The sequence below is a fragment of the Trichoplusia ni genome, chromosome 5 (assembly GCF_003590095.1).
Source record: "Trichoplusia ni isolate ovarian cell line Hi5 chromosome 5, tn1, whole genome shotgun sequence".
In the NCBI taxonomy this organism is placed as follows: Eukaryota; Metazoa; Arthropoda; class Insecta; order Lepidoptera; family Noctuidae; genus Trichoplusia; species Trichoplusia ni.
The window spans coordinates 18,466,948-18,492,807 of record NC_039482.1 but is presented as its reverse complement, the minus strand read 5'-3'; the positions used below and the strand labels follow the sequence as shown (position 1 = coordinate 18,492,807).

General features: G+C 35.7%; 5 protein-coding genes across 5 annotated transcripts; 2 read left to right on the top strand and 3 right to left on the bottom strand.

The window, feature by feature from the left end:
* Nucleotides 1-261: 261 nt before the first annotated feature.
* Nucleotides 262-2,617, bottom strand: LOC113493829 (myb-like protein W). Its single transcript, XM_026871858.1, has 3 exons — nt 2,329-2,617; nt 1,914-2,075; nt 262-1,550 (listed from the first exon to the last, which is right to left on the bottom strand). Exons 1-3 carry the CDS (start codon nt 2,365-2,367, stop codon nt 282-284), a joined length of 1,470 nt encoding a protein of 489 aa, XP_026727659.1. The 5' UTR covers nt 2,368-2,617; the 3' UTR covers nt 262-281.
* Nucleotides 2,618-2,916: 299 nt separating this feature from the next.
* On the top strand, nt 2,917-4,372 carry LOC113493830 (60S ribosomal protein L36). Its single transcript, XM_026871860.1, has 4 exons — nt 2,917-3,020; nt 3,171-3,294; nt 3,754-3,846; nt 4,193-4,372. Exons 2-4 carry the CDS (start codon nt 3,172-3,174, stop codon nt 4,343-4,345), a joined length of 369 nt encoding a protein of 122 aa, XP_026727661.1. The 5' UTR covers nt 2,917-3,020; nt 3,171; the 3' UTR covers nt 4,346-4,372.
* An 8,702-nt stretch (nt 4,373-13,074) lies between these two features.
* On the bottom strand, nt 13,075-15,575 carry LOC113493828 (ribose-phosphate pyrophosphokinase 2). The gene has a single exon (XM_026871857.1). It carries the CDS (start codon nt 15,251-15,253, stop codon nt 14,225-14,227), a length of 1,029 nt encoding a protein of 342 aa, XP_026727658.1. The 5' UTR covers nt 15,254-15,575; the 3' UTR covers nt 13,075-14,224.
* A 420-nt stretch (nt 15,576-15,995) lies between these two features.
* Nucleotides 15,996-20,632, top strand: LOC113493826 (histone H4 transcription factor). Its single transcript, XM_026871855.1, has 7 exons — nt 15,996-16,428; nt 16,901-17,045; nt 17,599-17,840; nt 18,169-18,372; nt 18,724-18,944; nt 19,352-19,615; nt 20,173-20,632. Exons 1-7 carry the CDS (start codon nt 16,186-16,188, stop codon nt 20,516-20,518), a joined length of 1,665 nt encoding a protein of 554 aa, XP_026727656.1. The 5' UTR covers nt 15,996-16,185; the 3' UTR covers nt 20,519-20,632.
* Nucleotides 20,633-20,730: 98 nt separating this feature from the next.
* Nucleotides 20,731-25,451, bottom strand: LOC113493827 (peroxisomal N(1)-acetyl-spermine/spermidine oxidase-like). The gene is made up of 7 exons (XM_026871856.1): nt 25,347-25,451; nt 24,616-24,789; nt 24,092-24,304; nt 23,592-23,799; nt 22,992-23,188; nt 21,506-21,877; nt 20,731-21,213 (listed from the first exon to the last, which is right to left on the bottom strand). Exons 2-7 carry the CDS (start codon nt 24,780-24,782, stop codon nt 20,916-20,918), a joined length of 1,455 nt encoding a protein of 484 aa, XP_026727657.1. The 5' UTR covers nt 24,783-24,789; nt 25,347-25,451; the 3' UTR covers nt 20,731-20,915.
* Nucleotides 25,452-25,860: the final 409 nt, after the last annotated feature.

The following is a 25,860-nucleotide window of genomic DNA, read 5'->3' as shown; positions in this document are numbered from 1 at the left end:
CTTTCAACTTCCTCCGTCATAAATTAATAAAAATCGAAGTGACAGTCGGATACTGAGGGTTCTATGATAACTGGCTAAAGAAAAAGAATTGAGGCGGCCAGGCGGTCAGGTGGAAGAGATTAAAAAAAGATACGTATCGGACCTAATGTGAACCGACTGTCACTTCTGTCAGGCTAATGGCCTTACACTACAGACAACAGCATTGAGAAGATGGTTCAATAGACACGGAATCGTTAAATCAGATGGAATTAAACAACAATATTAATAAAATAATGTTTTACTTAACTATCATCAAACACAATCTTTTTACCTTCAAATGGTAAAATACCAGACTTCTTCTTCTTAGCCTCCCAAGATGGATGCAATTTTTCTGGTTTTTCTTCAACAGTACTTCTATCATTTCTGTTATTAAAACCTCTTTTATTATTAAAATCGTTATTGAAAGTCTTCCTATCATTATACTGAGGTTTATCATTGAAATTTGACTTGAAATTGTTAGGCCCACCAAATTTGTTTTGTTTATTGAATCTGTTGTCATTGTAATTGTTATTCTGTCGGAGTTTGCTTTTAGGGACATGTCCAAACATGACTGCTCTTCGAAGTCTTCTATTACCTTGCATATGTTCATCTTTGATTTCATCTGGTGCACGAGGTTCGACTACAGACATGTAATTTTCTCCAGTCGAAGTTATAAAGAATGGATCAACAATCTTATTTTGTATTGCAGGACCATCTGCATTTCTTAGTTTCTTCTGGTTTATTTTTTCATTGAATTTCGTACTTTTATTCAGGTCCTTTAATTTCTTCTCTGGGGTTTTCTTTACAACTTTTTTAGGAGGAATAATTTTAGCTTCTTCTTTAGGAGTATCTATTTTCTTAATCTCCGAGTCTTTAGTTCTAACCTCTTTTATGGCCGCTTTGACTTTTGGACTAGGTTTAATAATTATCATATATTTCTCACCACTGCCACTGTCTTCATCAGGAGACTCACCCTTCTGTTGTGGTTCTACTATTTTGTCATCGTCATCAGATGAATCTGCTTCATCAGCAGGTTCACTTTCATCACCGGAGGTTCCTTCATCACTGGATGCTCCATCGTCACCCGACTCTCCATCGTCACCAGACTCTCCATCGTCACCCGACTCTTCATCATTACCAGACACTTCACCATCTCCCGACATCTGATTATCATCATCAGTCACGTCACCATCATCATCACCCAATTTACCATTACCATCCATTCCAACATCTTCCACATTCCAATCACCTTCTGAATTGACAACTTTGTTATCTTTCCCCTTCTTTTTGTTCTTTTGTTTTTCCTTTGCTTCCTTCTTAAGCTTTCTTCTTTCTATTCTAGACATAAATAGGTCTTTAATAGGAACATTTGAGAACCTACCTCTTATAAACTTGTATTTGTCTTGTAATGCCTTATGCAGCAGTAATCTGGCACATGCTTTATCATTGTCCACTTGAGGTTTGTTTAAGAAGCTGTTCAATTCTCCTTTATGTGTTACTATGAATTTTGCGATGTCCTTTGCTTTGATTTTCTGTAATGTAGAAATACAAAATGTTTGTAAAAAAGAATCAACCATAAATGATTATGAAATACAATACACTAATCTTCAAGTATGAAAATGGGATAGTAATGCTCCGTTAGAAATCATTTTAGAATTTATTTTTATATATTTTACAAATAAAATGTAATTGTCCAATGTTTTGGGAAACAATACACACGTATTCCAGTCAAATGCACATATACCTGGTGTACTATCTTATCTACTCTTTTACTTAAAGAAATGGGTTACATAGAGGCAATTAGATCATGGCAAACTATAGTTTCTACTATGTTCACTCACATTAAACTCACTCTACCGTACTTCTACTAATCTTACTATTCGTATAGTATTTACCTTTATAATCAAAACTTCTTTCACAGCAGACTCCGCTTTTCTTTTAAGCTTCTCTTTCAATTGTTCCGGAGCCTTCTTTTCCGTCAGTTGTTTTGCTTTTCTAGTCAATTTATGTATGATCTGAATTTTAGCTTGGTTTAACTTCTTTTTCAATAGTATAACCTGAAATTTCCAAGATTTTTTTTTAATCATAGTTATCACATAGGCTCTTGCTTTGTTTGCTGTAAATGTGTACATTATGTAGATGGTAATAAAGTTATCTTATTACTGTTGTATAATATGCTACAGTAAAACGTGTTTTAAGAAAAAAGCGTTTAACCGGTCGTAACTTAGACCAAGTCTCCGGTATTAAATCTTCGTTATGTTTTATTTTTTATACATAATAGAAGTATGTCTAGAATATAAATATACGCACCTCATTATTAAAGGCTTGTTTTACCGCTCCGACTTCCATATTAACTTATTTTTCGGATTTATTAGTGCACAAATAGGTTATGTTGTGATTCGCAAAACATACTTTCTGAAAGAAACTTGACAGAAATATAAATGCAGATTTAAATATTTGATATTGAATTCAACTAACATACGTATAATTATTTGAATAAAATCTTTTTTTCTCGTGTTTCAAATATGAAGATTTATATCAATTTGTCAACATTCCACACATGTACCTATCACGTTTTGACACTGACATTTTGACATATAATCTGTGCTGCCAGTTGATGGCGACGTGTGTGCCCAATAATTAACAACTCCAAGCTTTTTGAAAACACGGAATTCTTTCTGCGTGCAATAAAATTGTTTTTAATTCTGTAGATAATATACTTTTTTTACTTAATTTGTAAACTAGTTAGTGTAATTCTGTTGACGTAAAACTTAGGGTTTTGCCAGGTTATGCTTTGTCTTTGTATTTCTGTATATGATAAAAATTTTCATCATTCCTATTCATTTTGTTTCGAAAGTATAGATTACCTTTTACCAAAACTCTTTTTATATCAGTATTGCCATATGTTAATATAACCATTGACAATCGCTTCTACAATTCTGTCAATTCAAACCGCATAAAAAAATCCAAATTCTTTTTGGTCGGATCTGTCAATCCGAAATGTACGTAAAAGTTTTCGTTAAAATAAATTCCTACAAAATCAATTAAATCCAAGAGATTTTAATAATTGTTATTGTGATAGATGAATCTTTATAGGCTAAGTTAAGTGACTGTGTGTTTATTTCGCCTACATAGTTTGTGTTTATTTTCAGCATGGCTCCCCGGTTTGAGTTAGCAGTCGGTCTCCGAAAGGGGCACAAAACGACTAAAATATCCGCTGGCAGGAAGGGTATTACAGACAAAGCCATCAAAATCAGGCCAGCCAGGCTAAAGGGTGTAAGTATATATAAAAGTCAATAGGTAATCGAGGTTATGTTTTGTACCTTGTGATTGTTGTATGTCTCGAGTATCAATCATCTTCCTCGTTCGAAATAGTGATCCTAAATATCTAAGTAGTCTTAGTAGGTGTTAGTTTAAGAGATTATTCCAGTTTTATTGTAGTCTGTAAACAGTGTTTAACTGAAATATTTGTGAAATGCTATTGTTTATACTTAGTGCTTATCGGTCTACTCCTATTTCTCTAGAATTATTATTATAATCGATAGAGCCTACCTTGTGAATATTCTAAAATTATTGCTTCTTTTTAAACCTAGCTAGGTTAAGAGTAGTTTTACCAGGTAGGATTCTATGATGAAATTCTAGTCTAACAACAAGTCAGCCTGTGATTCAAAGTCAATTCTTACCCCTAACCCAAAATTATGTGTAATTAATGTTAATTTTATTTTCTTTTTACAGCTCCAAACCAAACACTCAAAGTTTGTTCGTGACCTGGTCCGTGAAGTTGTTGGACACGCTCAGTATGAGAAGAGGGCAATGGAGTTGCTCAAGGTGGGTGCTGTTACAAAGCATTTGAGTTAAAAATAACCTTCACCATAAGAGTTTGATAAAACAACAACATTCAAAGTTCTGTAGCTAATACTTGAAATACGAACAAAAATAATTTGCCTGCACCATTTTCTTGGCAAATTTGTGCAAGCAAAATATTATGTGAATTACAATTCTGCTAACTTGAATTTTTCATGCATTAATACATCTATGAAAGCAGTCATAATATGTTTGCAAACAACACAAGGACTTAAAACAACAACAAACAATTCCCCTCTTTTTCAATTGTATGATGTTGTTGTTGTCCAAGTTCTACTGTAGTTTAAACATTTTTGTTACTGTCTTCCAGGTGTCAAAGGACAAGCGTGCGCTGAAGTTCCTGAAGCGTCGTCTGGGCACACACATCCGTGCCAAGAGGAAGCGTGAAGAGCTCAGCAACGTGCTTACACAGATGAGGAAGGCCGCCGCACAGGCACACCATGCCCCTACACACACTAAGTGAACAATAAACTAATTAGAATAACATCTATGTATGTTTTTTATTTCTATTCTGCTTTTTTTTTCTTGTATATGAGCCTATAATATTGTTGAGGTGGTCTTGCAGTTTTGTCATTGATTTTTCATAGGTATTCATACTCTCCTCTAAAGGTATGAGCAATCATCATCATGTTGCTAGTTAGCAGTCAGCACACAGTGTAACATTATGTGGAAACCAACGTTATTTGCTGGAATATGGAATCAGAAATAGCTAGCCGGTTGATCAAGGCTCAATCCTTCCCTAAACTGGAAGAGCTTACATCAAGAGCTGGTATTACTTTTTTTACTTACAAACGGAAGATGATTATGTATTTAGCGTCGATGTAGTGGATCCATTCGAATGCGAAAATGTGGTACTACGTATATAACAATTTTTGCTAGTATTTGTAACTATTGTGAGAAGCTTAGTGACAACACTGAAAAGTTGACTGAAAGACGTAATATACGTATCCTAGGACTGAAACAAAACTGAGTTATGCATTAAAAACATTTTTTCTCAACTTTTGATGTTTTATGGTGTTCATGACTTTATATTGTGCCAACATCGTAAACATGCGATAAGTTTTTAATTTGTTTTCATATTACCCTAAGTAAGTTAGCTGTTTTAACATCATAAAGTGTTGTTGTCCGTCACACCGGACTTTATCAAATTAAGGGGCCTTAAGTTAACAGCTAACTTTCTCACGAGTACTGGTTACAAATAGTGCCTGGACATTGTGTAAATGATAGATCTATGTATAGTATGTATATCAGATGAAACAGTGTGGGATTTCTGACTGTAAACTTAAAACGAAGACCGTTATTTTTGTGTTTAATGCGGGACAACTAGTGTATTTGGAGGGGGTGACATAGTGACAGCCTATATTTTCGGTAAAATCTGATGCAGGGAATGCACTGTAGGTTGTGTTACAATTACACTTTTCGTATTATCTCAAGCATTTTCCCTAAACAATATTTGGAAATTCAGTACGGGACGGTACACTCAAGGTCAAAACAATTAACTTCCATTGATTGTTTTGGCAAAACGCTAAGAGAATAGGAATAATTTCAAATTCAATCCAATTGCCATTCATTCTTCGGCCATTGTAAAATTGCAGAATCGGGGCCCTGTTTTCTCTCAAATGAGAGCTCGACTAACCATAGTTTTGGAGCCTGTGAAACCTTTGATATTATGTTATGGGCACTAAAAACTAGTGTACTTACCGTACCGCGGTCCCAGGGCCGGAAAGGCAAAGGAACATGGGGGGGGGAGGGGGGGTTTAGTCGGTTATCCTGACACTCCCTCCTTACACAAAGCGGGAGGAGTATTTTAATGATTTCCCATCCCTGAAAAAATCCTTAATCGTCTCATCTCTATCATAAATGAAACATGGTACATACCTAGATACTTAAGCTTCGATTTTAAATCATTCATCTTCGCACGTAGTCGATTAATTGAGGTAAGTAAGCATGAAATAATTTGTCACTCGTCCAAGATCTATCGATATCACCTGTACGAGTTCTTGAATTCTAATGACTGTCATGCTGAAAAAATCTGCTACAATTATATTAGTTATCTCATGACAGATTGCTATGCTAATAGTGTCGAAAAAGAATGTAACAGGGCTGTACTTTTGGCTGTTGCCAAGTTATTGGGATGAATCATTTTATATGGGTTGGGGGCTTTTCTACGATATATAAGCAAGATAGGTGCCTAATGGAGTGTAATATCACACTAATGGTGATTTTTGGGTTCTATACAACCCAGAATACAACACGATATGTCATTAACCATAATAACGAGACAGTTGATTCTTTTACAGAAGATGTATGCATGCTGTAAGGCTCAGCGCAGACAGAGCGGAGCACAGCGGAGAGGATTTTATTAACGCACTTGAAAATAAATCAGTAGATGATGACCAGAAATACAACACAGAAAAATAGCGTCATGGGTGTACTTAAGCCATTCTTTTTTTTATCTTTAGATTGTTTGGTATAGGTACCTAAGCTAAGTTTAAAGTTATAACTTTATCCAGTTGCTAACTAGTGATATCCTCATAAGTAATACCTAAATATACTGAACATGATATTTTGCAAAAGACGTGTGTATGTACATTTGCGTTCAGTCAGAACAAACAAACAACCACGTGTGCCTTTGTATGTAAACAATAATATATTTACGACGTAAGAAAACTGCATCGCGAAAATATTTGTCTCAGTGCGGGAATCGATTCTGTGACCCCGAACGTCAACTACACACTCGTAAGATCCGTTAGACGTACGTTACTTGCAGGCATTTGAGGCGGACGTGCGCCTCTGAGGGTTCCGTGCAGACAGGCCAAAGATAAACAAATCAGTAGATTGACAAATGACTTTGTACCCACCAACATGACCTCAACAAAGTAACAGAGTCGCTTAACATAGATGTTTGTTGGTATAGTAGCAACAGAAATACTTACATAATCTGTGAACATTTCTACTGTCTACCTATCACAGTTCATGAGATACAGCCTGGTAAACAACATACGGAAAGACAGCAAAAACTCAGTAATAAGGTTCCGGATTTGCTGTTTAGGTACTGAACCCTTTAGGTCTATTCTATTTTAAGGTACTTAGATCACCTACTTTATTTCCTAACCACAAAATCAAACCCTCACGTTTCACAGTTACATTTCGTAACTAAATAAATAAGTGGTATATAGGTACCTATCTATGTATACCACAAAACGAATTGCACTGTGAGCTGATGAAACGGCAGTAGAGTAGCAAGAATGACTGCACAAAAAAGATAATTTCGTTCGAGAAGTGTTTCGAGCAAAACAAATACATTGACAGCAGCGTCGATTATTCGTAAGCTTTTTTTTATAGATACGTACACTTCCGTAACAAAGCCAGTTTTTTATTCTGTGTAACGTCGTATATTATGTAACGATGGCATTCAAAAATACATAATTCTATCTTCTGCGCACAAAAATCTATATAATACAAGTTTTCGAGGATTACAACAGCAATTTGTTTCTTACACTGCACTGCCTAACTTTGGAACTTATACTTAACTTTGGAAGCAGGTAAAAATAAATTGATGACTTATGAGTAATTTAGGGTACTTGCTCCGTCGGTAAAAGAAATTCGGGGCCAAGCGGGGCATGGAAAAGTGATGACGCTCTACGCCGTGTATTGGGCTGTCACGCTCGCACAACAAGAATAATATACCTACTTTAGGACGTAGTGGTAGACCCAAAAACGACGGTAAGTGTTAGGATAGTTCGGTATAGGATACCTTGAATGTATTCTTAAGTTGTAGGCAGTTATGACAGAAACCATACCGTTTAAAAACAATGTACTCGAAAACGATTATTTTTTAAACCATCCAAAATGGTGGATAACGTCAAATCGAGTCAATGACACCAATTTTTTTTTGGTTCATTCAGCCTAACGACTGTTTAGATAACTTTATCAATTTAGTAAATCCTTTAAAGTCATATGATAAAAATGTACCTAGATGAAGTAAAATTGAAAATAAACTTTCAAGCAGAAAATTATTGGATTCTTTATTTGAAATCGGCTGGCGCTGCCTTACCATAGTGATGTATCGAGAAAAATAAGTAAACAGTTTTATGTTTTTGCAATGAAGTATTATTTATTATTGACTCGATTAAATTATCGTTACACTTTTAACTAGTGGGGGTCTCAGAAAGGTCAGGTAGGCTATCACATTGCGTCAAGAAACTCGAGCTACGTGTCACATCTCATTACTTTTGCTTATGTTTTCATGACGTAGACTGGTTCAAGTTATCTTCTGAATAAACAACAACAGTTTTAAATTAAGTTTCAGTTAAGGCCTCTGAAAATGGAAACTTTGATTTTCACACTATTTTGGACGATACTATTTGGCGGTTATGTAATTAAATTCATAGTGTACGTTAGATTAAAAGCGAATGCAACTTATACGTAGGGCCCTCAAACTAAGAGACCGCTTTATAAAGAAATAAATGGACCCGCCAAGGCATAACCGGACAGAAAGCACCGGCCTAAGGCGAGTCTATTATTTTGTCTTCCTGTCTAAAGGTAGTCAACGAGACCAGGTTAAGTATACCTAATATTATGTTCAGAAAAAATATCGACGATACTAATTGTGATATCTACCCATTACATAATATTCGTAATAATTACATACTTACTTAGTTACGACGTTGAACACATCATGTTTTAGTTTCAATGTCGAGCCTAAAGACGAACGTGGAAGCGTTGTGTGTTTACGACGTAGATAACATTTATCAATGACACGATAGTTAGCGATATATCCACGAATATCTATCTAAAACAATAGCTGTCGGTCATCGTTACTGGATTAAACACATGTTATGGAAATTCAATCAACAGGTTTTAAGACTGCAGCCATTTTGAATCATTATTACTTTTTTTTTGCAAACGGCAAAGGCTTAAGTTATACAACCAATCGTTGCTATAACTTGTTTAGTTAGTGCATAAAAAATATTTTTACATATTAATTTTGTAACTTAATCTTCATCCGTATTAACGGATAAGAAGACGTACTAAATGCTTATAAATAATTCTAATCGTTAAATGGATCGTTATCTTATTCTGTTATTGTGTCAAGGTTCCCTCTGTAAGCAGCTGCTGCAGATAGATAATAAATATATTGTTCCTGAAGAATAAATGGGACACTGTGGAACAATCATCGAACAATGAGTAGGTAAATGAAAGTTATTTCCCCAATAAATATACCAACTGACTCAACACCAACAGGTTGTTTTCAAATCGTTAATATTTCAGAGTAGTTACTGTCGTTACTGATACCCGATGCGGCTTCTCAATGGCATAATACCTCCTACCATGTAAGAATTTCTTAAGTCATTCGACACCACTGGCGAACAGGGAAAAAGAATACCGAATAAGGTAACTACCCATAGAGTACTATTCTTAAGCCTAATTTTATATTTGAGAGATCCCTCCATTACTACCGCTGGTTAGAAAAAAAAACGGTTCAATCTGTTTTCAAATAATGGTGACTACTATTGTCATTGGTCAATTTGAAGCCTGATAGCCAAAACAGCCCTTGTCATAAAGTTTGACAGGTAGGTAAGTAATTAACCTAATTATTTCAGTTGATCAGTGTCAAAAGCTGTTTATAAGGTAATTACGAGATTATTCCTAATTAAGTAGCTAAGAGCGTTTAAAAAATACGACAACAGAGGAAAATTTCTATTAATGATTTGTAATAACGTTTCGTTTTGCATTATGACGTTATCGTGACAAATCCTAATTAGGTAGGTATCATTTGGATTGCTGCCTTGCCAAAATAAGTAGTCATTATGTCTAAAAGAAGGCAAGACGAAGTTTTAAACCGGAAAAAAAGTTGCTGAATTTCGTCGACTTTAGACAGAAAATAGGTGAATGGCCCATGCTAAAACCCTAGTGGGATTGGTGAATTTGGTTTAAACAAGAAAACGGTTTTAAACCCAACTGGAGTCCCTAATCATGAGCTAACCCGAAACCGATTCATGATTTAATATGCATGTTTTGTTAATAGTCCAAGTAAGCAGTAAGCACGGTTAAAATAATGTGCATGTACTATGTATGTAGGTAGGCAAATCTTGCTTGGATAACAGAAATAAAATTATGAAAATTCAACATTGCTATTAAAAAATGACGATCTACTTTTTTTTCTAACTCAGTGTGACAATAATAGCAAGACTTAATTATGATGAGCGCTAAAATTAAAACAAATGAATGACAGCCGCTTTGACCCGGATTAGGTACATTTAAACAGCTGTTTCTAGTTTATTGACCCCGATATTTGGAAATATACTGCTTGTGACAACAATTTAACTCGAGTGAGTAGCGAAACTATCTTTCGTCAGTTACAAATATTATTAAATTGTGGTTAATAAAACGAATAACCTAATGTTATCAATTGTCGACATCTAGTTAATTACATTGCGATAGTAGAGGTTAACGAAATACCTATTACAATTTGGGAGCGATATGTTGGCGTATCAAGAGGACCTACGTACGATATTTCATAGGTACTTTTGTTACCAACTATTAAATTACCGAAGCAATTTTTTATTAATGCTACTATGCGGAAGATTACTCTTATCTTTTACATATATTTATTTTTGCATGTTTTATCTATGCTTGTTAACATTGTTAATAGATTCTATACAAACACCATAATCCATTATTTAAATCCCGGTGGTAACGGAACAGGTACCAAGACTCGACCGGTACGGTAAGTTAATTTTTCAATAACTTAGTGAACTATTTATGTTATAAGCACAACAATGCACGGCATTGTATTCAATCGATTATTTAAGGCACAGACGATAGGAAATTTGTTCGTGGAAGAGAAATGACTCCGCTCGATGGTTGCTGTGACTATAGGTGTTGGTTGCCCGCGACGAACTAATGTAGACTTAGTCGGACAATGCGATCGTTGAACATTTACCATAGACAGTAAGACGGCGAAGAAAAAGTCTACCAACTCCAACAAATATTGTATGAGCAAGTAAAATAGCTATAAAGATGAGATTTGTGGTTTTAAATGGGAAAATCAACCCTATGGTTCAGCGACGCGAGAATGTCTTGGCTGACTGTATAATATTCAGCGTCTCATACGTAGACGTAAAAAAGGCGCCTCTATGAGGCGCACTCACCGAATGGCAACCGGAACAATTGTTGTATGTTGATCACTGCGTCACAAGTCGAGTCGTCAATGGTAACATACAAATAACGATACCTATTTTTATCTTCTTATTCTGAAGTAAAAGCGCTATTAATGTGTTTAATTGTATGTTGTCCGGGCAACTGTGTAGCGCTAGCAATTATTCATTGGTAATCCCATGGCGATTTGAGTCAGAATTAACTGCAACGTGTGGTACTAAACAGAGCAAATTCTTTTCCACCCAATAATAACCTTCCACATAGCAAATTAGATTCATTATTTCGTTAATCTTAAAAATAAACTATAATATAAACAACTGATATCTATGTAATAAACAAATTGGTTATCACAAAACAGGTTTCATTGCGATAATTTCACGGCACAATTTTTCGTTATTTTTCATGTTTCATTGCGCGTTTTAGCCTACTTGAAAAAATTAAGTACTTTTTCAATCCGCAATGGTATACAAATACGTATCAAATTTCGCTATTCAATGTATCCCAGCACACTTAGGAAGATAATATAGGCACCATTTAAAGGGCAAAGGTCTAGTAAATTCATAGAGAACTAGTTTTCAACACAAAAAGTTATTCAATAAGTCTAATATTAAAATTGGATTGGTTGTCTAACAAACCAATTGTAATTGGTTGATGAAATGGCAGGCCATTTTTTGTTAATCTGCATCTACTTCTCTTCCTTAAAATGAGGGTAAGCAGGTGGTTAGGAACCTACTTGTATTATCCCATCCTTTTTATCCCATTGACCGTGCGAATCGACATGTCTGTGTTAGTGTATTGTGACGAGTGGACGCACCCACTGACAAACAATTTACATCATTGGCCCGTGACCTTAAGGTCAGTTTTCATATTGATACAAGAGTACTGTGATGTAAGACCAATTACTGATGTAAGTATACATTGAAGAAACATATTTTTGTTAAGCTGAATAGAAATTGATGATAAAATTGTCCTTTGTTTTTAAAGGAGCCTTTGGCCTTGTAGTAGCGATATGAACCTATAGGTGCCATGCAATAACAATTGAATTCGCTACAATGAGCGGCACGTTTAATTAATCCGAACAAATCCTTGCTTATAGCCTGAAAGCAGCCAAGAACCAGTAATAGGTCAAGGTTATAACAATAAGAGCGTAAAGTATTTATTCTCGCGTGTGACCTGACATAACCGCCTTAGTTGGATAGTTATTTTAGAGCTTTGTCGCTACGTCACAACGCCAAGGTCATCACCGACGCGTATTAAGAATGGAAGCAAGTTTGACACCTGTGACATCATAATTTATTAATAATTATAGAAGAGCTTCGTTAAATCCTACGCAGTGTTAATAGTTAAGATTGTTGTTTAGTCGCCCGGCTAAAATTATTTATTACCAACCAACCTATTTCAAAAACTTTCTTTTGGATAGCATTTGTGTAAAAATATAACATGGATTTTGCGGTCTTAGCGTACCTAACCATCGTTTTGTTTAAATGCGGCTTGAATCTTGCATCCTTTATGCAATCAGCAGAAAATATTGAATGTTTTTTTGAGTTCTATTTATTTTACTAAAGCTCAACGACCGTCTGTTGCCATCGGCAGGCCTCTCGGCCGGATGAAACACTCAACCCGCTAGACAATTCTAGCGCCATTAAACATAGTGACGTCATTACGAAATTATCAAACTATCTCCTCGCGCGTTTTCCATTTCTAAATATCTAAAGAGATTTGGATAATAAAATTGTCGCTTAGTCAAATCTTTTTAATTTTTTATTATCTTAATTATAGGTATTAGAACCAAATATACATATTTATGTAATTCTTTTTATATAAATTTAGAAAAAAATATACAATATGAGGCAATTTGTTTATACATCACTTTTTTCTAATTTAACATTATTGGCCAATTAAAACGATAGCCTTCGATTACGCGTCGCATTAGAAAATTAGCCAATAATTGCGAATAATTGTAACGATTTAGAATTTTGCACAGCATTTTTGTAATTAATGGGTTTTTATTCCATTTATCATGTAGCATTTTCATAAAAAGAAAGATAAAACTTAATACATTTTTATTGCTAGTTGTAACACAAACAACTAATCTAAACAGAAAAAAAGACAAAATTAATAAAAAAAATCACAGTGGATTGTTTGAAGCTGGCCATCTACAATATCCTCACTTATTTAAAATTAGACCACACAATTGAAAGAAGTTCAAGTAACTAACTCATTACATCACATCAAATATTTTCATAATCACCCATTTAGAGTCTAATTAGTTCATTGTGAACAATTGATTTGTTTATCATCAACAATAAAAACAGTAAAAAAAAAAAATTTGATATGAATATAAAAGTGAGTTTTAATTTATTTATCTAGGCACTAAACATTCTGTCAATTGCATTCCTGTTTCAAATTAATATTAAAACTTTGTGTAAGAACATGACTGTGTTAATTTGATGATAAGGCACTGTCATTATATTTATTGTCTTGTGGAAGTGCTAGTATTCCATTCAATTAAAAGTTTGTAATAAACTAATTTCATATTTTGGAAATTCAAAATTGAAATTATGGCTCTGCTTCAACAACCCAACTGAACTTAAAGAAATACATAGATTATAAGTTTAAAAACTAAAATGTCTTTTATTTTAAACTAAGAATTGATATCAATAAACCTGTTTTGGTGAGTTTCATAGAGGCAAATATGGAAGTTATTAGCTAAAATACAAATGCAGACCTAATTTTCCAAATGTCAAATGAAATAAATGGAATGAACTGATATTTTGCAGAAAAGAGGTTGCTAGTAATTTTATGAGAATATAGCATTATATTGTAAGTTTAACTGAGGGTAGACTAAATTTTATTTTAACAATCATACCTTGAAACATTGCTTTGTATACTTTGTTTGCAGATTAAGGTTGCTACTAAATAATACATTTATTTCCTTAACATATTTATACCTTTTTGCTTGCATGCCAGTTCTCTAAGAGACAGGAGACCAAGCTCCAACAAAATTTCTTTCTGCATCTCAATATTAAACTATTTTTTTTTTCATAACAAATATAATATGTAACTCTAAGATTTACTGAAGCCATTAACAGTTATCAGCTATGCGCCACTTTTATGATAAGAATCATAACACTCACCTATATTTAAGTAAAATATAATGTAAAATAATGAAACTAAACTAGTATGGAACATTAGAAAATAGGTAGGAGACGGATTCACCATTGTGTGTACGTCTGACAGCCTCTGCCAACATCATAGACACGTCAATACACTGGATCTTGGGGCACTCCTGCATATGCCTCTCCTGAGGTATTGTGTTTGTGACAACAACAGCTTCTAAACAAGCATTGTTGATCCTTGAGATTGCTGGCCCAGAGAAAATACCATGTGTTAGAATAGCATACACATTTGTAGCTCCTGCTTCTATCAGTTTCTCTGCAGCATGACAGATGGTACCACAAGTATCTGCCATGTCATCCACCAGGATTGCCGTCCGGTCCTTCACATCACCAACAAGCACCATTGAAGCTACTTCATTAGCCTTTTTTCTTTCTTTGTGGATCAAAGCAAACTCAACATTCAAACGGTCAGCAATAGATGTGACCCTCTTCGCACCTCCAGCATCCGGAGACACTACAATACTGGTCTTCCAGTCAGGAATATTTTCTTTGATCCATTTCAATACAGCAGGTTCTGCAAAGAGGTTATCCACGGGAATGTCAAAGAAGCCTTGAATTTGAGACGCATGAAGGTCCATTGTGATGATGTGGTCGGCGCCGGACACCGACAGAATGTTGGCGACGAGCTTGGCGGTGATCGGCGCTCTGCTCTTGTCTTTCTTGTCTTGCCGCGCGTACGGGAAGCACGGAATGACCGCCGTCACTCGGGACGCGGAGGCTATTTTACACGCGTTAATCATGATAAGTAGCTCCATCAGATTGTCATTAATCTCTCCGCTGCCGCTCTGAACAATGTAAACATCCTCTCCACGAACAGATTCACCGATTTCCACACATGTTTCCATGTTGCTAAACTTCTTGGTTACAACTTTACCGAGATCGATGCCTAAACGATCCACGATTTTCTGCGCCAGGTCTGGGTGGGAGCTCCCGCTGAAGACTTTGATGTTCGGCATTCTGGTAGTTAGTGGTAAGGAAATGTGATCTAATTTATTTACTACTTCTTCTAGAGTTACGGTTGATTTCATCAGCGTAGCACCGAAACGACCTCTCGACCGTCACTCGCGATATATGCGGCGAGAATAACAAGATGAACTATTTATGTGTGTCTAATTACCGATAAGAGACACCAACGGCAACGTGGGGACCCGCGCGCCTTGCTGTTAATACGCACCGCACTTGACCACACTTCACGCGTTCGTCTTGTCTTAACTCCGAACTCGCACGTTTTTTTATTAAAATAAAATTGATTTGACCTGTCAAGAATGTCAAGAACAATAATCTGTTTATGTTAGCATCTACATGCCAAAATATTTGAATTTAATATTACCGTCCATTCGTCATATGACTAAATTGTGTTTCATTTATGCAGTAATAACATTAACTGCATATTTTATAGTTTGGTTTCTACATTTAATGTTATTTTTCCTATATGAACTTTTCAGTAAAATGAGTTTCTAATTTTCGAACTATAATACTAACATGCCGAATGGAAAAATCCTGCAAGTTTTTGTTTGGGTGCTTGTTGGTTGGGACAAAAAGTACAAGATTTCCGGTCAATGTTTTGTTTACATTAATAAACATAGGTAGTATGATAAGGAAAATAGTTTCAACCTTATTTTATAATGAGTACGTTTAAACTATTATATAGTGCGAAAAACAAAATAATAAAATGAATATGGAATCCCGCTTTAAATACTGAATCTAGAAAACACGTAAACCAAATTTTAAAAATTAAAAAATAAGCTGTCGCTTTGACAGTTTACGTTAGCTGGCAGCTGTTTATTAGCTAATGTCAAAAAACGCGGCTGGATTTTGTATACAACTGTGGAATTGTGGATTCTATTCTTAATTTGAAACTTTTAAAGATAATTTGAGTTGAGTGAAGTTCGACAGTTCAATATGTGAAGGGATTACAGAGTGAAATTAAGTAATTTAATCGTTTAGTTAACTGATAATCATGGCAAACGAAGTTAAATCTAAGTCAAAAAGTGTATCGAAAACGAAACTGTCACGATGTATGGATTGGTTACAAAAACAGAATGATGAGGATCCAATGAAATTATCGTTACAAAATAAAAATGACATTCAGTTTATAATACAAACTCATGCTGCTAGAAAGAACTTTTTATTGGCAGTGGCCGAAGACGACGCTACTGTGCCAAATGGTATTCACGAGCCTTCAAACGAACCAAAAGCTGTTGTAAGTAACAACGATATAAAATAAATTAATAGTTTTTATCTAATAGACTGGCCTGCTATAGCCCATGCAATAAATAAAAAAAGTTTGTGAGGGGTTTGTTGTAATGTTCTTTTTTTGAAACTACAAGTCCAATTTTATGCCATTCTTTATTAAATGCAGATATAATATCATTTTATATATATGTCCTTTGAGAAAATAACTACAGGAACTATGTGATAAATTCTACATTACTGCAATTAACAGGCTACAAACAGTGTGAAGGTCAGCTTTCATAGAGAAAAACTGCATTATAAATGGGCCATTGTTTTAGAAGTAATTATGCTGCAAAGTGAAACTAACAAACACTCCAATGACTAGATAATCCTACTGGGTTTAACTTCACACCAATTCCTGAATTAAAAAGTGATTTATTTGATAAAAATATCTTAAAAAGTGTCTAGTTATTAATTTTGAACTACTTATTTATTTTCAGTCTTTACACAAGTTACGGGTTGACAATCTGTTTATGACATGTGAATGGCAATCTTGTGAGTCCACATTTGAAGATTACAATGAGTATCAGAAACATGTTGTCAAGCATGCATCAGATGCACATGCTATAGAGAGGGAGGCAGGTGGTAAGTTTTTTTTTTAAATTAAACAAGAAGCAATGACACAGTTAGACAGACAGTAAATTGATCTTATTAGGGATGGTAAACTTAAAAGAAATGAACCCATCATTCCAAACCTCATAAGCTATCTTATGTTAAGACATTATAGGAGGCAATTGATAACCAAAATGCTAATTCTGAATAGAAAATATTTTCACAAATTATTGCAGCGAATTGCAAATTATTTTATATATTTTTCCTTTTGTGAATTTTATTTCAGTTAAATAGTTAATGAAGTTAGCCAGTGCCTAATTTGTATTTTGACTGCTTATGCCATGCCTGAGTAATCCATTCAAAATTTGCAACAAAAAGAAATAGTGAATAGTCTCCTTCTATGTCAAATTATTCTTAACCAAAATATAATATATGTAATCAAACTAACATCACACTAATATATTGGCTATTTAATCCAGTTTAATCAAAGAAGGGTAATGATTTTGCATCTGCAATGGATATCCAGGTTGGCCAAGCCACAATAAACAGCAAGTCAAGTTATTAATAAATAACACTTATTTTCCAGTTGAGTATGTCTGCCTTTGGGACGTTTGTGGCCACAAAACTAATGACTTTAATGAGATGATCCGCCATATAAACTACCATGCTTACCATGGGAAGTTGCTTGCTATTGGCTTCAATGGCAGGGCCACACTGAAACTAGCGAGGTGCAAGAAGGATTCAAGCAAGAGAAACCATCTTCCAAAACAGACTGGGGATTACGTCTGCATGTGGATTAATTGTGATCAGAAATATAATTCTATGCAGGTACATACTGTTTGAATGAAATGTTTAAAATGAATTGCTATTTAACAGAATCTTGAAGTAAGACTTTTACTGATGCAAAAGAAAAATGAGACTTTCTTTTAGTCATAACATTACTTATTACAGAGCATGAGATACCGTCATTGCACCTTCCCCCAAGGCACTTCTATCTTGTGTTATCTTTAGGAAAGCAAGTTTGAATGTTTGTCCTTGCCGAGTAGCTAACAGGAAAGCAACGAGAGACAGGTTTCGTCTACTTTCACACTTATATGGCAGAAGCTCATTATGTTTCGAAGAAAATTAGTAACCTTATACCATTTTCATATTCCAGCATTTCCTAGACCACGTCAAAGTACATACGAACTATTCAGAGAACTATCTCTGTTCCTGGGCCGGCTGTGGAGCCGTGTTCCCTCGTAAAGAGATGCTTGTAGTCCATGTGCGAAGCCACACTGGCGAGAGACTGATCGCTTGCTACCACTGCGGGCAACACTTCGCTAATAATAGAAAACTGTCTGATCATCTCAGAAGGCAGGTATGTGTTTGTTTGAAGCTGAAAATGCTGAAAAATCACGAGAAATGATTTATAACCTGTAGAATCTTCATTTTCTTGCCTTACAAAGGTTTCTATTGATGAAACTTTTTCCGTTAATACTGTTAATAGTAACTATCGTGAGAATGATTCATTATTAAATTATGCAACGGACTCGCTACCATGATAAAGGGCTCCGGTTGTGTCTGAAACTAGTCGGGCAATCACGCGTAAGTAAATCGCTGCATCACTCAATAATTAAGCTATTCTGTTACGTATGTAAAATGTTTTTTTTTAAAGATGTTTTGTGCGTCAAACTGTACCGTTATGTAAAAACTATTTTTCTACTTCCAGAATGTATACCAGAATTCACCATTCGTGTGCGAATTATGTGGAACCCGCTGCGCGACTGAGTACTTACTAAACGAGCACACTAGGCAACACGTGTCAACTTACGCGTGCACGATGTGCGATATGTCGGTCCCATCGCCGAACGCATTGGCCAAGCACGTGCGGTACAGGCATCTTACAGGGACTGGTACCAGACCGTACGCGTGTCCACATTGCCCTTACAGGTAAGTTTAACTTAAGTTACTGGACTACTAGGCAGCACGTGTCGAATTACGCCTAAACTCATCATCATCCTAGCCTTTACCAAACTATGTTGTGGTTGGCTTCCAGTCTAACCGGCTGCATCTAAGTACCAGTGTTTTACAATGAGCGACTGCTTCTCTGACCGCCTCAACCCAGTTACCGGTCAACCCTGGGCGAACTTTATCCCTTAGTCAGGCTGGTTATTATTTGTTCAGTTTTACACCTAGAAACTGAACAAATAACAATCAGCCTGACTATTTATCTATATTATGTTTGTATTTTAGTGCCCATAATATAAGCTTCGCTTAGTTTGAGACTAGATGGCGTTGTGGAATATTATTATTATATTCTATCAAATATAATTAATTCAAATCGTAACATTTTACAGAGCCGTTACAAGATGGGACGTCAGAAAACACATAGAAACACACAAAAGGAAAAAAGATAAAGAAGTTAAAGATGAAAGTGACGATGATCTTTCAGACGATGACAGCGTCAGTCAGAAAAGTAAAAGGAAGAAATCATTGAAGAAATATGCCTGTCATATGTGTCCGGAGAAAAACATGAAGATATTTAGTAGGGGCAATAGACTGACAACACATTTGGTTAAAGTACACGGAGCTCAATGGTCTGCGGGGCATAGTAGATTTAGGTGAGTAATATCTCTTTGATAACCTTTTGTTAAGTCTACTACCTAAACTCTCCAATTGTAGAGCTGAAGATTCGCCCAAATGTCGTTAGTATACGAGGGCTGGTGGTAATAATGACATTAAAATAGAGGCTTACTGCCTTATAGAAAATGTTGCCAAGGTAATAATTTTAATATGTTGATATGGTCTCGAGAAAATAAGGTTTACAAACTTACTTATTTACATAAGAAACTTGAATTTTCTACCAAATTTAAAAACGATCTCGCAATCTGTAATTTGATCGTTATATCGTGGGGGGTATCACAGACATTCAAGTCATTAGCACAAAGACATATGTGGATCACACAAACTCTTACCTACGCGGGGAATTACCTCTCGACACGTCGCGCACCCAGGATTAGGCTTGATGACCTCAACCATTTGGCTATCGATGCAGTTTTATTGAAATTGTTATAATGTTACTGTTTTCGGAACCATACCAAATACTAATTATTATGAACCCAAAAAACAAACTTCGTTAAACCAGTCCAGAAAAAATATTTTCTAACAAATCTTTCAGGTACCAACTTAGCGAAGACGGTATGTACAGACTGACAACGACCCGCTACGAATCATTGGAAGTGTCAACAAAGATAATGGACGGCTACAGCGGACCGCCAGAATCCTTGTCTGACGCAGATTTTAAAGTCAGACAGGTAGCAGACGCTACAGAGTCCACACCCACACAGTTTGTAGTTACTCTGAAGAATGGAGACAAAGAAAACGATGAAAGTGATAGAGACATAAAACCTGATCTCAAAAATATAAAAAAAGATGTCGAAATCATGATGTGTGATGTGGATGAAGAGGGGAATATTATTAGTACTGAAGTCATTGTTAAGTCTGATGTTTTAGGGAATTTGTAGTTTTTATTTTTACGATTTCGATTATGTAATGACATTTTATTCTGGCCAGGGGCCTACTACTACCTTTTGAAATAAATAAATGCAGCTTTGAAAGACACGTCTTTCTACGCCGTCTAGTTGTGTATTACTTCTATTATATTATATGCAATGTATGGCTGTCTTTGCAAGATATATTATAATTTTATAAAGAAGAATTATTCAGTGTAAATCAAAGTTTTAGATGGGTTTTATGTGACAAAAACTTGTAAGGATTATAATCAATAATAATATTATTATTACAAATTATATGAAATTGTGTAATAAATTGTTTTATTACAGTTTATATTTACCGAAGAAAAGATTTCGTGCAAAATTTTCGCGCCATTCCATTTTTGACAGCGATATTAACTTTTTAAACTTATTTTTTTATTTGAAAACTAGGACTTTGGCTCGTGAAGCTTTGATAAAAATAATTTTGGTACATTTTAAAGTTTTTTATTAGCCTTTCGGCCTCTCTGAACCCTGACTCAACTGCTCCATGTACAGCGTTATGCTGTTCATGAGAGGTGGCCTCTCCCGCGAAGCATATAGTTGGGAACCTGTCACCGCGATCCAAAGGCTCTGATAGTATGGCTGCACTGCCTCCGTCCTCTTCTGTGGCGACGGATCGGTATGCGTAGGATCCACGTGTTAATGGATTTGAGAGCCATTGTGATCTGAAAATGATAACGGTATTGATTTGAGGGAAAACTAGTATTTCTGTTCTGAGAAATACGCATATGCATATTATTTTTATCAGCTCTTCAGTTTCGACTCCTGACTAAATGCATCAGTTATTTTGATCAGGTTATGATTTGAAAATGTCATTGAGGTTACTACGGGTTCGTTTCCTTATAGATTCTAGATATATCCTCTAAACCTTCATCTATGTCCTGGTTTAAGTGGAAACTATTTACAAAATATGCAAAGAAATGTTTGTTAAAGTCAACAAAGCCTACTTTGCCTTACCTTATAAGATTTTTAATTGGCGAAACTTCGAAGTTCTTTAAAACGTTTGCAAAAAGTTTCTGCACTCCGGTTTTTACGTTTTCCAAGCTCTGTTTCTCCATAGCTTCAGCTCCTTTCCCATAGATCCATGCTAGTAAGACATTCGGCTGGCAATCAACGGTCCAAAGACCAAAAATTTCAGATACCCAAGCATCTTCGCCAGAGAATAGCGCTTTGTCTTCATCTCGCCAAAGGATAGTGAATTTACCAGGAGTTTTCGGCCACCACGGCTTTTCGAACTCAATGTAGATTTTATCAAGACCACACATTTGAAGGTTTTCAATGGTTTTTATCTTCTCCGCTGGGAGTGGGGGGAAAAATAGTTTCTCGTGTCTGGAAATATAAAAAAAATAACATCAGTCTCCTGCCATAATAATCAGCTCTTAAGGAAAGACGTTTTAATCTGTGGGAGCTTGATGGAGCGTAACAACGCGTGCATCTCACATCAAAGAAATCCTGGACCAGTAGACAAATTACATGTCTCCGAGCGCATTCGAGTCGCTCAAAGTGTTAAGAACTGACTAGACAAAGTTCAGACATTTATAGAGAAATCTATTCCATACATTTGAAGCGTACGAGACGCGTCTACAGTAATGCTATGTACTTGTTCCAGAGCTCATAGTTCTGTGAGTCAGTTAACAATAAAATATGCTGTTTACAAAAGCATTTATGATTCTAAAGCAATTTTGAGCTTTCCTTCCTTGTTTACGAATCCCAGACCTGGCCTATTTAAAACCGCCTTATTTATAGATGTAACGGAAATGTCTAGCACTTGGAAGTTTGTTCATGAGTGTGCCCCAATTAATTGTTTAACACGTCTAATAAGTTGACATTAGGTATGTCTTTTACCTGTAGGTAATCTACTAAGTGCGCGAAATTTATATTTTACTTCAAGAAAATGAATTTGTTGTTGAAAACTATAGTACTATTGTTTTCATTTAGTTTTAATCCTAATATACTAATATTATAAAGCTGAAGAGTTTGTTTGTTTGTTTGGACGCGCTCGTCTCAGGAACTAGCTGTTCGAATTAAAATTTTTTTTTTGTGTTGAATAGACTACTTGTCAAGGAACGCTATAGGCTATATAACATCTCGCCACTAATAGGAGGGAAGATACAATGGAAAATGTGGAAAAAAACAAGGAGAATTATTCATCTTTGAGGGCTCCCGTTGCGTGCGCTGCGAAAACGGTTCATGATCTTCTTACCACGTGGACGAAGTCGCGGGCAACAGCTAGTCATTTACAAGGATCATGGTCATCATACCAAGTAATAGGGTAAAAAATTAAGAACATCTAGTGGGATATCACTATGACTGAACTTTGAAAGAAAGAAATAAATAGACTGTCCATAGAAAGTGACGTTCTAACCTGACTACTTGTTTCTACATAACTTGCGGCCCTGACAAAGTCGTTCTGTTTTGCTGCTGTTACCTATATTTTTCTCACCTTTCCTTTAGAACTCCCACTGAAAGAGTCACGATACAACTGGCCGCAGCATACTTGGTACCGTCAGTGCAGGTAATTTGCACCGGCGGGTTGTCAATATTGTACCCTGGTTCGGTTGAACCCCATTGTATGTGTTCAACTTCTTTGTTGAGTTCTATTTGTACATTTATTGCTTTGGACGGGTCTGGGTATCTATTCTGTAAAATATGAAAATTTTGAACCTTCGTGTTTTTTCTATCTCGTACTGCTTTAAAACGGTACTCCAGTAATGTGCAAAAAAAGATTATAGCCCCAATTTTTCCGAAAGATTCTTCTGCATCCAGGCTCCAAGAAAAATGTGACATGATTAGACTCAACTTTACCGAAATTCCAAACCAAGCATTCTTAGTTTCTAGAATTTTCTAATGTGATTAGTATTAGCACCAATCACAGAGATTGAGTTAATTTTAAATTCAATCAATTTAAAATATCAACTAAAGATTTACAAACTTTGCCTTGATCAGCGTTACTCAATCCTCAATTATTTATCACATTCCATAAGTTAATACATTAGGACACCCTGGGAGATGGTCAATATATTTTGCCTCCTCTAAAACTCACCAACAGGATATCCAATATACTTTTGTACCCCCTTCCCTTCCAATGCAAAAGTGGTTCGCCCTCACAAGGCTTATGCTCTACCAGTCCTCGCAGTGACTTGCCTTTCTTGGGATCATCTTGACCTCCCAAATGGTTGTTCCTTTCAAACCATTCGATAAAAGACTCCGATAGTTTGGAATCTTTCGTTAGCGCTTCGTTTGTTTTGGCTCTGGAATTTATAAAATTAAGATAGAGGTCAAACGTCACTTCTCTTTAAAAATAAACACTCTCTCTCGCACTAACGAATTTTATCCTTGTGGTCCCGGTTTCGCAAACATTCAAGTCACATGCATAACGACACACAGACTCAAGGCAAGCATTTGTTGGGATCGAATCCTCGACACTCTGCTTTTGGTGAACAATAATTATAAGTGTGGTTGAGACTTGAGATCTTAACAACACTTAACAATCATCCACTTGCACTTAATGATTACATTGAGTGAAGATATAGAAGAACTTACGCATTCCTTATACACTCAGAAATTGATTGCTTGCCGTACTTGTCCGCTTTTTCTATTTCTGTATCCAAGGCCTTTAGGATACCTAGAGCATTTTCTTCTGGAACCTGGTCCCCGTTAGAAAGCAGGAACCAATTGGTATCTGGCTCTGGTCTTCCAAGAAGACCAAGTGGGTTAGCCAGCTCGAAGACTTTGTTGTCTTTTTCGCCATGACACCTAGAATCATTCGCGAACATGTAAGTGTATCCTTTTTCAAGAATAAAGTATGGATGAATTTTTGTAACTCTTGTACGCAAAAACCACTGAGCGGAATTTGATGAAATTTTAGATATTTTCTATCCTGATTATGTGTCGTAATAATTAGTTTGGGAAGTGAAAATATACTCTATGCCAAACAAATGAGGGGAAAAATCGGTGCTAACGGTACTCTAGTTGAATTTATCTATCAATAGAAAACTAATTTTAAAAGTCTCACACCGGATAGTTTTAGTATGCATTTTCATTTTAGTAGAAACCTGAACATTTACCATGCAGCTCCAATATCGATAGCCTTGTCTCCGAAGTTGACAGTGCAGACTCTACCACCGATCCTGTTAGATGCTTCGAGGCCCAGGACTCGGAGACCAGCGTCGTGCAGCTTCCTCAACGCCGCCAGCCCTGCGGCGCCACATCCTATCACTATGACATCCGTCATTTAGAATCTGAAAAGTAATATCCTTTTTATAGTAGGTATCTGTTATTAAATGAATTAATGTTCCGGAAGGCACGTTAAATTGTAAGTCCCGGCTGTTATTCATACATCCTTGACAGTCGTTACGAATTGAAGAAGGTAGGAAGTCTAACAAACTGTCTAACTAAGTGGTATCGTGTTGCCCAGGTAACTGGGTTGAGGAGGTCCTTGTAAAACACTGGTACTTTTCTGAATCCGGTTAGACTGGAAGCCGACTCCAACATAGTTGGAAAAGGCTAGGCCGATGATATTAAATTATGCAAAGATTAATTTCGGACCCAAGCGCAAAACTTCATGAGCTGACGCGGCGGGGACACGACTCGATAGTATTATTATAGTAACCCATAGCCCTCCTCAATATATTATCGAACCAGCACCTCTAAACAAGAGACGAATGTTTCGCACAAAAAATAATTAACTTCAGGGATTTGCATTCAAGATTATAAACTCTACAACTAATATCTACTGCGAAAAATATAAGTATAAGTACGTAGATATTTAAAAATATAAACGAAACTGTGTACTTACGTTATAGCACTTTACACCACAATAAACTATTAAATGCAAAAACAACCGCTTAAATCTATTCTATGTTAAACACTCCATTATCTTCTTTATCGTTATGAAGCATAATCATCGTATAGTAACTGCCAATGATAACCTATAATATTGGGCAAATTAATTTACAAGGTAATCTGAGTCTCAATACAAGCACATAGACTTGATTTTCTATTGACTCCGTTTGTATACTAACTTCACATCATTCAGCGTGCAGCAGTGACCATTTCGATTGCGTGATTGTATTTCTTTAATTGAATTTTGCGGTTTCATTGCTTGCTCTGCATCAAAACTAAAATTGGTAATAGTGTAAACGCGCAATGTACAGCGAAAGTAGTTGATATAATGTAATTTTCATTTGGTTATGGACGAAATTTAGGTACAGGCCATGTTAAAGAAAAAGTCAAGGTCTTCAAATATTATCATATTATGCATTAACCCATACGTATACCGATAAGCTAGAAAAATTATGCTTAGGTAGCCA